The 15,003-nt window shown below is 30.8% G+C and overlaps 1 protein-coding gene across 7 annotated transcripts in view; it reads right to left on the bottom strand.

Moving 5' to 3' along the window:
- The window catches only part of LOC118196087 (ral GTPase-activating protein subunit beta), a 162,295-nt gene that overhangs the window by 75,350 nt on the left and 71,942 nt on the right, over positions 1 to 15,003 (bottom strand). For all 7 annotated transcript variants that reach the window (XM_085815994.1, XM_085815999.1, XM_085815996.1 and 4 more), the window contains exons 8-9: positions 14,371 to 14,508; positions 10,700 to 10,978 (exon numbers count right to left, since the gene is read on the bottom strand). In XM_085815994.1, the coding sequence (XP_085672120.1) occupies positions 10,700 to 10,978; positions 14,371 to 14,508 (417 nt within the window). The remainder of the gene's footprint in view (positions 1 to 10,699; positions 10,979 to 14,370; positions 14,509 to 15,003) is intronic.

Below are 15,003 nucleotides of genomic sequence, written 5' to 3'. Positions count from 1 at the left end.
TTTTTAGAATTTAACATGCAATAAGAGAAATTGCTATTATAAATACTCCAAACTAGATAAACTATTTAAAAAATTCCAAGTTTTTGTGAAATTTATTCAACCCTAAAACCCTTAATTATTTGAATTCCTTTGAAGTGAGATAGCATTGCCATCGCTGTTAACAAAAAAATGTTTTTTTTTTTTTTTTTTTTTTAAATTCAATAGCGAAGTGGAGTGTGTGTGGCTGCCCGGGTGTCTTTCACAAATGAGTAAAATAGAATGTTGAAATATAATGTTTCAGATTGTTAAGTAGTTAGTTTAATCAGAGTTACAGTCTATTTTAGTAATTAGCTAACAGTTTGAGCAGTCCAAAACGAGTCGGAGTGAAATTAGCTAAGTAAATAACGTTAATAAATAAGCTAATTGTAGAACAGGGTATTTGCCATTTCGTTACTGAAGAATTTATGTCTGTGTATTACAGCCATATGCTGAAAGAAAAGGGTAAGTAATGAAACTCCATTCATTATTAACTGTTGCATTTAGTAAATTCTGAATTAAGTTTGTGTGATAATTTGTTATTATTGATAAGCGTAGCAAAATGGCTATAAAACTGAAAGATGTTTTCACTTAAAATAGATGTTCTCACTCATCTATCTTATCGAAACTGCAAAAGAAACTTTCTGAGCCAGATTTTCTGAGCTGTTAGTGACTTAAAATTATTAAAAACTAAATTTAACAGTCTTCAAAATGAATTTGATAATATTTTTGATTTAATTATTAATTTAAGTGCTAAAGAAACTATTGAAAAAAATCTTCAGTGAGTAAGATGAAATCAATAGTAGTCTTACTGATATAGAATTTGAAATAAATAATAGATTGTCAAAAAATGTTAAAGGGACTAAATTGGAAAATACAGTAATTTCTGAAAATTCTATTGTGCATTCACCTAAGATTTTGTTACCCACATTTTCAGGAGAAATGCATTCTTGGCTTTCCTTTAAGGATATTTTTAAAGCGAGTATTGAACAGAACCCAAATTTATCAGACGCTGTAAAATTGCAATATTGAGAATCAGCACTGAAAGGAGATGCCTTTAGAATAATCCAAATGATAGCTATAATGGATTCTAATTAAACGTTAGCATGGTCTCTCCTTCAGGAAAGATACTTAAACCCTACAGAACAACAATATGCACATCTCAAAAGATTTATGAGCATTCCCATTATTCAAAACGAGTCAGTTTCCGTGATTCTAAATTTAATTGATGTTACAAGTATAGCTGTAAGATAGTTAGAATGGTTACAACAAAAATTAGATGGGGTTTCATCCACTATATTTGCCTTTATTCTTAGCCAGAAAATTGATCACAATACTAAATTATGTTGGAAAAGAAATTTAAAGAAAGAAAAAATACCAAACATCACAGATTCATTAGAATTTCTAAAAAAAATCACCCGAGGACTTTAAACACTTCTAGGATTCCAGTAATGTCTAAACAAAGTCAACTGCAGGTTTTTTTCGGTGGTTTCCTGTATGACCGAGAAACACGCATATATTTGTAAACTGCATATTGTGGAACACAAATTATTTAAATGTCCTAAATTTCAAAAATTCAGCTTGAAAGATTGAGTTCAATATGTCAAAAAGCACAATTTATGTTTCTGCTGTTTCGGAAATAATGAAGTGAGAAATTGCCCTTCAAATTACGCGTGTTGGCTATGCAGAAAAAAGTACAATTTGTTATTATGTTCTAAGTGAGAAAAAGTTTTGATTCCACAAAATAAAAACAGTGAAATCATGTCTCCTTTGGATCCAAAGTCAGGTGCTAGTCTATCTACGGAAACCCGGAAACTCAACATTTACCTGGAGCCATTCATAAACAAGGATAATGAATGTTTTATGACAGCTACTAAATAGGGTCGTATTATAAACAGCAATTGTGTACATCAAGGGAAATGAAGGAAAAATATTTCCAGCCAGAATTTTGCTTGACAATGGAAATATGATTCATCTTTATTCATTGGAATTAGCTGAAAAGCTTCATTTGCAAAAGAAAATGTAAACATAGCAGTAGGATGTTTATCAGGAATTTCAACAACAGTGAAATCAAAAATGAGTGCGGTTATTTTTAATACAGAAAAAATGTATAGTTGTAACCATGCTTTTTTTGCAATTCTGAAAATTCCTTATGCATTCTAGACAAATTGATGTCTGTAATATTGTGATTCCACAAAGAGTTATGTTAGCTGATCCAGACTTTCACAAATTGGGCACAATTCAGTAACTTCTAGGATCTGAAATATTTTTTGATTAATAAGATCTGGGTAAATTTATATACCCAAAAATTCCAATTTGTAGTAACTCCAATTTCCTCTAGTTTCCAATTTGTAAAACTCGGAACAGGCAGAATTTCTTCACCAGAGCATTTAGCACAACATATACAACATAGAGCCCCAACAGCTTCTACCTCACCAGCTGGTTATTTGGTGATCAGAAGCATTGAAAATTTACCATAAGAGAAACAATTAATCCATCGTGGGTTAATTTGTGACAATGCCCAGACACAGTTGAAAAAGTTTTCTGATTTGGAACCAATTGGTATTAGACATGATCTCGAGTCTTATGATAAAGCATTAGAGATATTCAATAAAACCGTAAGTTTCAAAGACAGTCGTTTTGTTGTTAGCCTGCCCTGGAATAAAAATTGGAAACATTTAGGCAACAGTTTTGGTGTCTCAGAAAAAAGAATAAAAATTCTGATGAGAAAAATGCAGCATGATAATGCATCATACTTAAAATACAAAGAAACTTTAAAAGAGTATCTAAATCAAGGGATAATAGAAAGAGTATTAGATACTACAAAACCAGTAAACAAGCTGTTCTTTTATATGCTGCATCAGGCAGTTTACAGAGAAGAAAGCAATACTACAAAAATGCGTATTGTATTTGATGCAAACTCACATGAAATAGGTAGTTTGTCCCTAAATGATTACTTGTGGTCTGGTATTTATTTGAATCAAAATATATTTCACATGCTAACATATTTTAGACATAATACATTTGCAATCATCTTAGGAGATATCGAAGAGACATTTTTACAGATCATTTTAGGTGAGAAAGATCAAGATGTAGTTAGATTTTTATTAAGAATATTAGTATGCCTTTGCAGAATATACTTTTGTGTTAATTCTAGTCCTTTTTTGTTGGCTTCAACTACAAAGCTGCATACCTAAAAGTATAGACATGTGTATCCTGACACCTTTCAGAATTTTGATACATGTATGTATGTTGGTGATCTTGTTACACAAGCAGATGATGTATCAGAATCCTTAAAAATTTCAAGGCAAGCAATGGAAATTATGCGTGGAGCTGCAACAAGCTGCCCACTTGCCCACAGCATATGCTCATGCACCCTGGGGCCCATAGTCAGGAAAGCAGATATTGGGACACTGCAGGACATAGCCCACTAAGACTGTCGCACCACTGAGTTTATTTATTGTAACAGTTGTAATTATAATAATAGCATTATGTTGTTTATAAGTATATTAATTTTGATTTAAGAGTATTTTTCTACAATAATATATAATAATAATAGCATTATGTTGTTTATAAGTATATTAATTTTGATTTAAGATTATTTTTCTACAATTTCTTGAAATTTTGTTATTTCAAGCCGGGGGAGTGTTACAATCCTTTTGAAGAGAGATGGTGCTGCCATCTCTACTGTTAACAAAAGATTTTTTTTTGGGGGGGAGGGGCACTTCAATGGCAAAGTATCTACAGTACAAAGTCTGAAATCCAGACATCCAATATCTGGAATTATCTAAAATCCGGACCTCAAAACCACCAACAATATTTTTCTAGTAGGCTTTACGCATGCACATTTTATTCACCCCTCTGCACATAATAAAACATCTGGAGAGTCATGATTCTTAATTTCACGTTGACACTAAATAAAATACCTTGTTATTGAAGAAACAAACATTTTAGCATAGTTCAGTAATTTGGCTCCTTTGCTGCGTATCTGCTTGGCACACATCATTTCACACGAAGCATTTCACATAGATATATCATTGATCTTACACCAACCTGGTGAATCATGATTTACTAAACTTTCCTTTCATCACTGTTTATCAAAACATGGCAACTTCAGTAATCACTCATGTAGCGATGCCCAAACAATTTTTTTTTTATGTTAGTAATTGAATAATAAGGGAGTATGGTAACCTTTTATGCTGACATTACACTTGGCGATGATTACACATTTAAGTTAAATGCGATAAAAAATGTTGACGAGGAAAAATTTACCAAAAATTTCTTTCCATATGCTCAAAATATATTTTGTTCATGATACTTATAGACACAAAGATTACATTTAGGGCTATTTGAATTAAGAATAACTGATTTGTTATTTACATAAACTCAGAAGCAGCGCCAGGGCTCGTATGGCTGTACCGGGTCACAGGATTTAGCACCCACAGAGACTGCATCAGGCGGTAAGATATCTAGCACCAGTACTCAATAAGGCTTAAGTATATATGGGAATCTATTTATTCAGAACTCTGATAAGCCTTAAGAATTAAAAGTATAATAAATAATTAAACTAATATAATTCAGGCTTAACTGTCTCAGTGTGCGATAGAAGCAAGATAAAATTTAACGGAACAACTTGTCATTAGACATCAAGATCATGATGCAGAGCCAAATATGTATAGTGAACGATAGCTGCGAATATTAAAGGTTTCCGGATGTCGCAAAACAAAGGTAAAATTTTAGAATTAACGAATTTTGTAAAGAAATGTGGAGAAGTGGTAATAAATGAAGATGATATAAAAGAAGTTTTTCATTGTGATAACAATGTTTCTCAATCATCAATCAATTAATGAATGGTGAAATCTGTAGTATGGTTCTAAATCTGGAAAATATCACTACCGACAGTGAAGAAAGTGACAGAGAAGTTACTGAAAATGAAAAACTTTCAATTGACAAGTTAGTCGGAATTCTCGACACAGCAGTTACAGGACTTCAACAATGTAACTAAACAAGAGATTATGTCTGTCTACAGAATTAAAGAGAAAGTATTAGCATAAAAAACAAAGCAACTTAAACAACTTATATTAAAAGAAATGTTTAATAAGGTAAACAAATTAATATTAAGCTTTTTTTTTGTAAATTTTGATACCCTTTAGATCATAAATACTTAATTAGTTCATATATCATGATTTCATATTTTTAATTCTATAATTTCTACATGCCATCTTACCAGATTTAAAGTGATGATCTAATATCCGGAAAAATCACCAATCCGAAATCGCCGAAGTCCCAACAAGTCCAGATTTAGAACTTTGTACTGTAGTATTAAATAATGCACAATCTGTTTGTATGTATGTTAGTATGTTCCTTGCACAGTGGAAAAATTATGGCACCTAGAGTCACCAGATTTTGAATACACATAGTCCTTAACATGTGCACCTTAACGACAGAATTTTGAATTTATTTCATATTTTGTACTAATTTAAGAAATTTTTGATTAACAAATTTAAAAACAGGAAAGTGAGACATGGCAACCCATTTAAAATGGTAATTTTTTATCTCTGGCATACCAGACTGTTGCTTTCAGCAAAATTAAAGATCAGATCTTTCTGTTTTAACCAGCAAACACAACTATTTAAAACCAATGCCTTGCCACTTCCTGAAACAAATATTTTTATCTTATAGGCACCAGCATACTGCCATTAACTGTAAGGTATTTAATGTTCAAAATTAATCTGTCTGTTACTGATTAACAAGCCAAGCAATTTAAAAGCAATAAATGCAATTCTTGCAAGCATTTGTTCTACTTTTCAGTTTGATTGATTTAAATAAAATTGCATTGAAATCAGGAGATGTATAAATAGAAATATTAAATATATTTATGAAATATGAAACTACTTTAATTGGATTCATTAAAACCATTATTTATTTTATGATAACTTTTTTAAGCAGCTGCCCACAAAAGCTGCTAGTATTGTATATATAAAGGGTGTTTCATTCTTTTTTGTAATGGTTTTGCAAAGATTTATATGTAAACAAACCTTAGAATTTTATTTTCTAATATGTTCAATCTGATAGCACTTTTGTTGATTGTTCATTTTGATTTCCAAGACAAAATCCTTTTCTTAAAACATCAAGGTTGATTTTATTCCACTCCTCCTTCACAATCTTCCAGAGTCCATCTGATGTTTTGGGATACCGCTTATAAGGAGCTTGTTTTAAAAGTCTAACTGGCACAGTAACTCATAGCAGACACATCAGGGGACTTGGATGGGATACATTTAAAGGGAATAGCTTCAATTCCGGTTTCATTTCTCATTTCTTCAAAAAAAAAAAAAAAAAAAACAGTGAAGATTGTTTGGAAAAACAGATGGAATTTCTTTTTTAAAAATAAGTGTTAAAACATATTTCTGATAGTAATCCAAATTAATTTTGACTTTTTTTTTCTTTCCTTATTTTAAGTTTTCCATTATAAGAGAAACCAGTAATGACCATAAAACCTTTAGAAAAACCTTTATCATTGTTTTTCTCAGAATTAAGTCTTTTTCTCCACTTTTTCAGTAGTAAATCGATCTTTTTCTATTGTAATCAGATTAGTATATCCAAGCCTAATCAAATGTAAATGTATATTTCCATTTTTTACCTAACAAATAATTTTTATACAGCAATCTGCATATAGTCTTATGCTGAGAAACATGCTTTGGCATTAGGCAATGAACATCATGTGGTTTATTATTATTATTATTATTATTATTAGCTTATACTGAGCATGCCTTCACAGTGTAGTGGTCAGCATGCTCGATGCGTATTCGAGAGGTCTGTGGTTCAAGTCCCGGCAAGGGCATTGCTCATTTTTCATTTTTTCTGCCTCAAAATAACCTAATGTCTCTACAAGCTTTAAATAAGATTTTATAACTTTGTTCACAGTTCCTACAGGATATTTAAAGAGTTTGAAAAGTCCTTTTGAGAGCCTGGAACAAGAGATACGACTTCAGATTTAATAAGGACCTTTGTTGGGTATGTGTTTTTTGCCTTTTTCCCAGTCAGATGTTAACTTTGATATTTCTTTCCTTTCATATAAATTGTGTCACTTATTTTAAGTGTAGAAATATTAAAACCATGCTTTTCACACCTTTTTTAAATAATTGAATGGGAGTATTTCTCCAAAAACAGCGCAAAAATATAGCCTTTGATCCGTTGTTTATTTTTCAGTGACATTTTAAGGAAAAGAATATTTTTAATGATGCAGGCAGTAATTAAATCTTATTCCAATTTGATGCCAGTTACATTTGTTTTTTAAAATCAATATTTAAATTCATGGAGAAAATCAAAATCATTATAAAAATATGTCAACATCCTCTGTATATACATATATATAATATATATAAATATGTATAATATATATATATAATTATAACATACATAGATATAATATAATATATATAATATATATAAAATACATAAACAATATTTTGTAACCTATATATACAGTACAAAGTCCGTAATCCGGAATGATCTATAATCCGAACCTCAAAGCCACAAACTTTTTTTTTGTATGCTTTATGCATGCGCGTAATATATAACAGACGGTATAAGCTAGGTTAAAATTATCTTTACTGATTCTAAGGCATTTCAGTTAATGTTGCAGATTGCACTGTTCCTTAATCTTCTAATTGGATCCGGCTTATTATTTTTTACAGACTGTTAGAGCAATTTTATAAAAATTAAGTTTGAACTTTCGATTATGTTCCAATTCTGGAGCTGCCATACCACTTCCGATAGTGAAGAAAGTGACAGAGAGGTTATTGAAAATGAAAAAATTTCGAATGACAAGTTAGTCGGTATTCTCGACACAGCAATTACATGACTTGAATAGTGGAACTTAAAGAGAAAGTATTGGCACAAAAAAAAAAAAAAAAAAAAAAAACTTAAACAACTTACATTGAAAGAAATGTTTAATAAAATAAACAAATAAATATTAAGATTTTTTTTTTTTTTTTTTTTTTTTTGTAAATTTTGATACCCTTTAGATCGCAATTGCTCTTTATTTCATAAATTATGGTTTCATATTTTTAATTGTATAATTTCTGCATGCCATCTTACCAGATTTAAATTGATGATCTATAATCTGGAAGAAACTCTAATCCAGAATCGCCGAAGTCCCGATGAAACTGGATTATGAACTTTGTACTGTATATATAGGTTGCAAAATATTGTTCATAGGTATTGGAAGCATTTCTTTGCCATACATTAATTCCTACTTGAGTCATAGAAATTAGGATGTTATGGCAAATGCCCCCACCAAGTCTCAAGATAAAAAGGGACGTGGGAAAACACATGTTGATAATCTATAAAGAGCAAAAAATTCTTAACTTCATATAGAACCAATAGTGACTGTTTAAATTTCCCCACATAATAACATTACAGTCCAATAATTTTAAAAAAGTAACTAATTTACTCAAAAATTGGGCATCTTATGCACCTTACAGCAAATAATTGACAGATACAGGGTGACAATTATTGAACTATATGAAATAAAACCGTCATAACTTTTGAACGGTTTGCGTGAACTTTGTGGTTGTTCAAACTTTGTGGTTGGCTGCAGGAAATGATAGGAACTACTATGCGCAAGTGCTTGCAACTTGTTACTGTTGGCCATTTTTAAGTGAAAATATCAAGGTACAGCATGCTTGAGCGTATAGATCTTGTGAAGGCCTATTATGCAAGCAATAACAGTCCGAGTGCGGCTCAAAGGGAGTTTGCGACTGAGTACAAACTGAAGAGAACTGGTCCAAGTGTGCTAACAAACAAGAATTTGATTTACAAGTTTGAGAGAACTGGTAGTGTTTGTGATGACAGTGTTGACAATATTGGTTGAAAAACAAGTGTGAAAACACTGAGAAGACACACTGTGTTTCAAACCAGCCCAAGGAAACTGATCAGACAAGCTGCACAACTGGTGGGAATCAACTTGGAGACCCTGCAACAAATTGTTTTTGAAGAACTGCTTTTCTTCCCATACAAAATTCAAATTCGTCAGCCATTAGGCACCTGACAATGGAACAGAGGTTGTGTTTCACAAACACCTGTCAAGAGAACTGACGAACAGGAATTTGATGTGAATATGGTTAGGTTTAGCAACAAAACCCACTTTCATTTGAATGGGTTCATCAATATGCAAAATCGGTGCATTTGGAGGACTGAGAATCCGCTTTCATGAACATAAACTATCTCCACTCTCAACGGGTGACTGTATGTTGTGCAATGTCCAGTCACAGAATAATTTGTGTGATATTCGTTGATGGCATGGAGCCTATTGAACGATTCATGAAGGTTTTTTTAAAATGATTTCATCCCCATCATCCAAAATGCCCCTGATTTCGACAAGATGTGGTTCATGTAAGCCGGAGCTTGACCCCCATCGGAGCAAGATAATGTTTGATGTCCTGGCGGAGCATTTAGACTGCGTTCTGACTGTGGAGCACCCAGAAGTCACTGGAATGGGGCTTGCTTGGTCGCCATATTCTCTGGATCTGTAAACGTGTGACTCATTTTTATGGGGCTATATTAAAGACAGTATGCACAGAAATAACCCCAAATCCATTGCTGATCTGAAAACTGCCATTCAAGAGGTTATCGACAGCATCGAAGTTCCGACACTTAAGCAGATCATGCAGAAATTTGCACTACATCATAGCCAAAGATGGCAGGTATATCGAACATATCATAACGTAAATCCGAATATCTGTAGCGAAGTTTACATGTTGATTAAAGTTTGTGCAGTCAGTAGTTTTTAAGTAATTTACATTTTATTTCATATAGTTCAATAATTGTCACCCTGTACATGCATTTAAAGACATACTACAAGCTAGTTTGAAAACTTCTATTAAGATTGAAAAATTAAAATTTAAATTTAAATGTTAAATTTTCATCAAATATTACCAATTTTTAAAAAATGGCATTAAAATTATCAAGAATTTAAATTATCAGTATTGATTTCCTAAGAATATTGCATAAAATGTGAATACATATAATATAAACTGCAAAAGGTTCTGCATAAAATGTCAAAATGTAAAAGCTTACTGAACACTCCATTGGCTTACTAGACACAGCACAGCGATACAGAGCTTACTGTGTAAGCAACTAAAAGCTACTTGAAAATAAGATAATAATGAAGTATTCTTTTTGAAAAAAGCATATTATTGTAAATTGCAATTGGTAGCTTTCAACTACATGCTGAGAAGGGGAAAGAATTTTTTATTTTACACAATCACAACTTACATAAAAAATAATGAGCAAATGGTTAAACAAATTTTAAAGACTCTTCACTTTACTGAAAAAAAGTAAAATAAGATTAAGTATATCAATAGAGTAATGATAAAATAAAATGCCTTTTTACAAAATTAAAGATCTGAAATTCAATTTCTGGAAAACAGATTTAAAAATTTTTAGAAAAAAGCAAAACCTACCTAATTTAAATAAAAGAATTCTCTTCTGGCATTGCAAATAAATTCACATATTTTCCAGTTAAAAGAAATATGGGGTCAAAAGACCCTGTATGTTAAAGGATAAAAATCTAGTGGCTGAATAGTACACATGTTAAAAAACTGAGCTGTGTGTTTAAGAAAATATATTAGATTTTTAATAGCTTAATTTTATAAGCAACAGAAAAAATGCCGAAACTTACGTTCAGAGCTTGATGTAAATGATGACATATCAGATCCTACAAGGGCAGCTTCAAACAACCATGTTCCAAACAAATGCAATACTGAATTACATTTGGGTCGTGATGGTGATAGTGGTGGACGTAAAAGCGGAGCAGAAGAAGTTGTAGGTGTAGATATAGGAGATTGCTGAGGTGTTTGCTGATTCAATAATTGCTGCTGTGATTGACCAAGATGTGTTGGTTGGTTTGGATTAGACTTTGAAGAAGTTAAACCAGATATCAGACTTGTTTTTTGCACACCTGTTAAGTAATGATATACATGTAATGAAAATTATTCAAAAATAATCAGCATTTTTAGATGTATTGTTACCATAAATTCTAAAATCCAAAACAACCTTATATAAGATAAAGTAAATAATAAGTACATGCAACAAAACTGAAAAATTAACTCTTACAGCAAAGCAAAAGCATCACTACCCTATGTGTACAGATTTTTTTAAAACAACATATATATACATATATACATATATATATATACAGGCTATATATATATATATATTAGATATGGAAAGGTAGCTACAGGCTTTACTTACTTACATAATGATCCTAAGCCATATTTTTTTAATATTTCCTTTCAAATTTCTTAAAGCAAAGTACAGGATTTTATGAAAATAATTTTATCAATAATGGTAGAAGTTTCTGTTAATATTAAATCTACCTTAATCTTCTTCAAAAACTTTAAATACTTCATTTCTAACAAAATTTATCCAGCATTAAGTATAGCCTTTAAGTCATATTTTACCATCCAGTGCTAACTACATATATTTTCACAAAAAGCAAGAAAAGATCTTAAGCACTATAACTGAAATTTTTGTCTGTTTTATTTGATTTTCAAAATGGGAATTCTAATTTCTTCAGCATACCATTAAAGAAGCTGCATATATTTGGAATTAACTACTTTCTTTCTTATTAACAAACTCTACTTCTGCAGCCATACAACAGTTAAGTTGAAGTTAAACGTGTTAACAGGGATTAAGTAGGAACCCCTATAACTGATGATTCAAATAACTTAAATTACATGCAACTTTTAGAGATTAAAAATATATGCAATAGACAAGATGTTATAAATAAAGTACTACAGTCAAAAGTCGTTAATCCGGACTCGTCGGGACTTCGGCGATTCCGGATTATCGATTTTTCCGGATTATAGATCATCAGTTTAAATCTGGTAAGATGGCATGCAAAAATTACAAAATTAAAAATGTGAAACCGTAATTTATGAAATAAAGAACAATTATGATCTAAAGGGTATCAAAATTTACAAAAAGAAAAAGCTTAATATTTATTTGTTTACTTTATTAAACATTTCCTTCAATGTAAGTTGCTTCGTTTCATGTGATAATACTTTCTCTTTAATTCCATTAAACAGACATAATTTCTTGTTTAGTTACAAAGTTCGGCTGTTCAAGTCCTATAATTGCTGTGTTGAGAATACCGACTAATTTGTCAATCGAAATGTTTTCGTTTTCAATAACCTCTGGGTCACTTTCTTCACTATCCGAAGCGAATTATAATGACGAGGAACTTGATTTAAATCATATCAAAGACGGACGAAATACTAAACTTAGTACGGAATTATAATCCAAATAAAATAAAAACATCTGCTCTGAAGATAAGGATAGTGTTGACAGATCAACTTCCAATCCCTGGCGTGAAATTCATAAACAGATTTCGGATTTCAAAACATACTTTCGCTTTGTAGATACAAATTACATATTAGTAAATATATATTGGAAATTCTATTTGACATAATCTTTCTAATCTATCATAATCTAATAATGACGTTTCTGCCCCCCCCTTCTGCCGCAGAGCAGCGTGAAATTGATAAACAGATTTCGGATTTCAAAACATACTTTCGCTTTGTATATATCGGAAATTCTATTTGACATAATCGAAAGTTCAAGCTTAATTTTATAAAATTGCTCTAACAGTCTGCAAAAAATAATAAGCCGGATCCAATTCGAAGATTAAGGAACAACGCAATCTGCAACATTAACTGAATTAGATAACTTTAGCTTAGCGTATAACTCCGTTACACATTAAACGCGCATGCGTACAAACATATTCGCAGCCGTAAGGGTCTTACGCGCTCTCGTAAATGCCTGTGCGCATGCGTGAACGCGAAGCATGCGCAGAAAGTTTGTAGCTTTGAGGTCCGGATTATAGATCATTCCGGATTATGGGTGTCCGAATTAACGACTTTTGACTGTACTGAGAAAGTAAGACTGTTACAAACAATCATAGTTAGTAAAAATTGGAAGCTGATGTAACACATAGAATACTACTGTTGACAGTAGCTATGATCAAAATAATGCCAGTTATTGAACTGTGATTTTCATGAATATACTTATTTAAATTTCTCATTTATAATGAAAACTATCAACTAATACAAAAAATGGGATATAATACCAATGTTAAATAAAAAAAGGATTTAAAAAAGTAAACAATAATTTCATTATTGGATTATTAAAAAACAGTTTCCAATCAGGACAGAATCAAGAATGATACAAATGTAAGAAATGCTGCAGGTGGGCATTATTACCACTAATATTAAAAATAATGAAATCTTCACATGTTTAAATGGCTCCTGAATCATAATATAACGTTGAAGGTATTGATTCCTACTATAGCTTCCATTGTATGTGAAAGTGAATATTTAACAGCAGCTACCATAAAAATTGATTAGAGATCAATATTTGATATACAGAAAGGAATGACAATGTTTATGACATAATTTCAAAGCTGTGCCTCAACATGATAAGAAAAAAGGTAACACTTTGTTCAGGTTTTATATCTTTTATTAAAGATCTGATAAAACGATAATAGTGCCCAGTTTTCAGACAAAAATTTAAACAACTATTAGGAACAATGTAATGTATCTACATCATTTTCTTTGTGAAAATTAATATTTCAAATTATTTACTTTATTTTTTATATATTAATATAATGTTTCAAAATTATATGATTATATATTTTAATAAGTTTCCTTTCTTCCAAATTTCCAAAACTACATTTAGTAGAATAGCTCTTATAGGCCTTTTCACACTTTGCAGGTTAAATCATAAGCAGCAACAACTCAATGTACTCAATAACTAAAATACACTGCAGTGCAAAAATATGATAATCAAAGCATCAAACAATGTTGGTTCTCACAGGAGAGCCTCAGAAACAAAACTAGATTTTAATATAATTAGATACATTAGAAATCCAGCACATTAGCTGGATTAGAAAGCTGTGAATTCAAAAAAGATTAAAAATTGCTGTTTTAAGTCATCACGTATAAAGTAAAATTTTTATTCATAATAACAAAAGCTCTGATTAAAACAATTATGTCTGCAATTAAAGAAAACCACTGAATGTTTGGGATTGGATGATTCATATAAAAAGCAGCCAACTGCTATCAAGAAAAAATAAACTTTATAAAAATATTCAATTTAATATCCAAAGAAACTGCATAAGTAAAATTTTATTGAAAAAATAATGCATTTAATTTACATTAATAACATTTAAATATATATATATATATATTTTTATGTTTTTCTGTTACAGTTGCATGTTTAAGAAATTAGCACAGATATTGTTAAAAAGATAAACAAAAACACAAATTTAAAATTAAATATATTTTCTTTTACTTTTAGTAGCACTGTCTTTTGGTACATTCTTTGAAAATACTCTTCGACTATAAGGAGGAGTAGATGATGAAGATGAAATTGTGTGAGAGTAAGTTCTTGGAATATGAGTACTATCTTCGGAATCAAGCTGAGCAATACCTGTAAAAAATTTCCACTTCAGTCCATGTCTATTGCAAAAATAAATCAAAGGTAAAGGTTTATAGTATATGCTGTTTATGCAGATGCATATTTTCTTGGAGATATTTTTTTTTTTTTGGCAACAAAACATCTGAAATGACATTTTAGTAATCCTTCTTTGTTTTCTACTTCCAGTGTTTCATTTGGCTAAAAGACACATGCCCAATGTACATTTGTATTTTTGATTCTGGTCTTTCAGCACATATATGTCACTAGTTACTTTTTATTCACTTTAGCAGCCAGCCATTTAATTTATAATGAAAAGCAAGTATAGCATACAAAATTTGCCACAAAGGGAATCAGAAGCTACTTAATTCATAATGACAAGAAAGAATAATTAAGATAAAAAAACATGCCAAACAAGTATAATTTAGATATCAAATAACAAAAATCAGCATTATATTTGCAAATTTTCACAGGACTAGTTTTGACGGTTTTACCAAACATCATCCTCAG

Source organism: Stegodyphus dumicola, chromosome 4, assembly GCF_044657685.1.
Source record: "Stegodyphus dumicola isolate Sdum_Otavi_A_Nest chromosome 4, ASM4465768v1".
NCBI lineage: Eukaryota > Metazoa > Arthropoda > Arachnida > Araneae > Eresidae > Stegodyphus > Stegodyphus dumicola.
The sequence above is the reverse complement of the archived record's forward strand: the minus strand, read 5'-3'. Positions and strand labels throughout refer to the sequence as shown.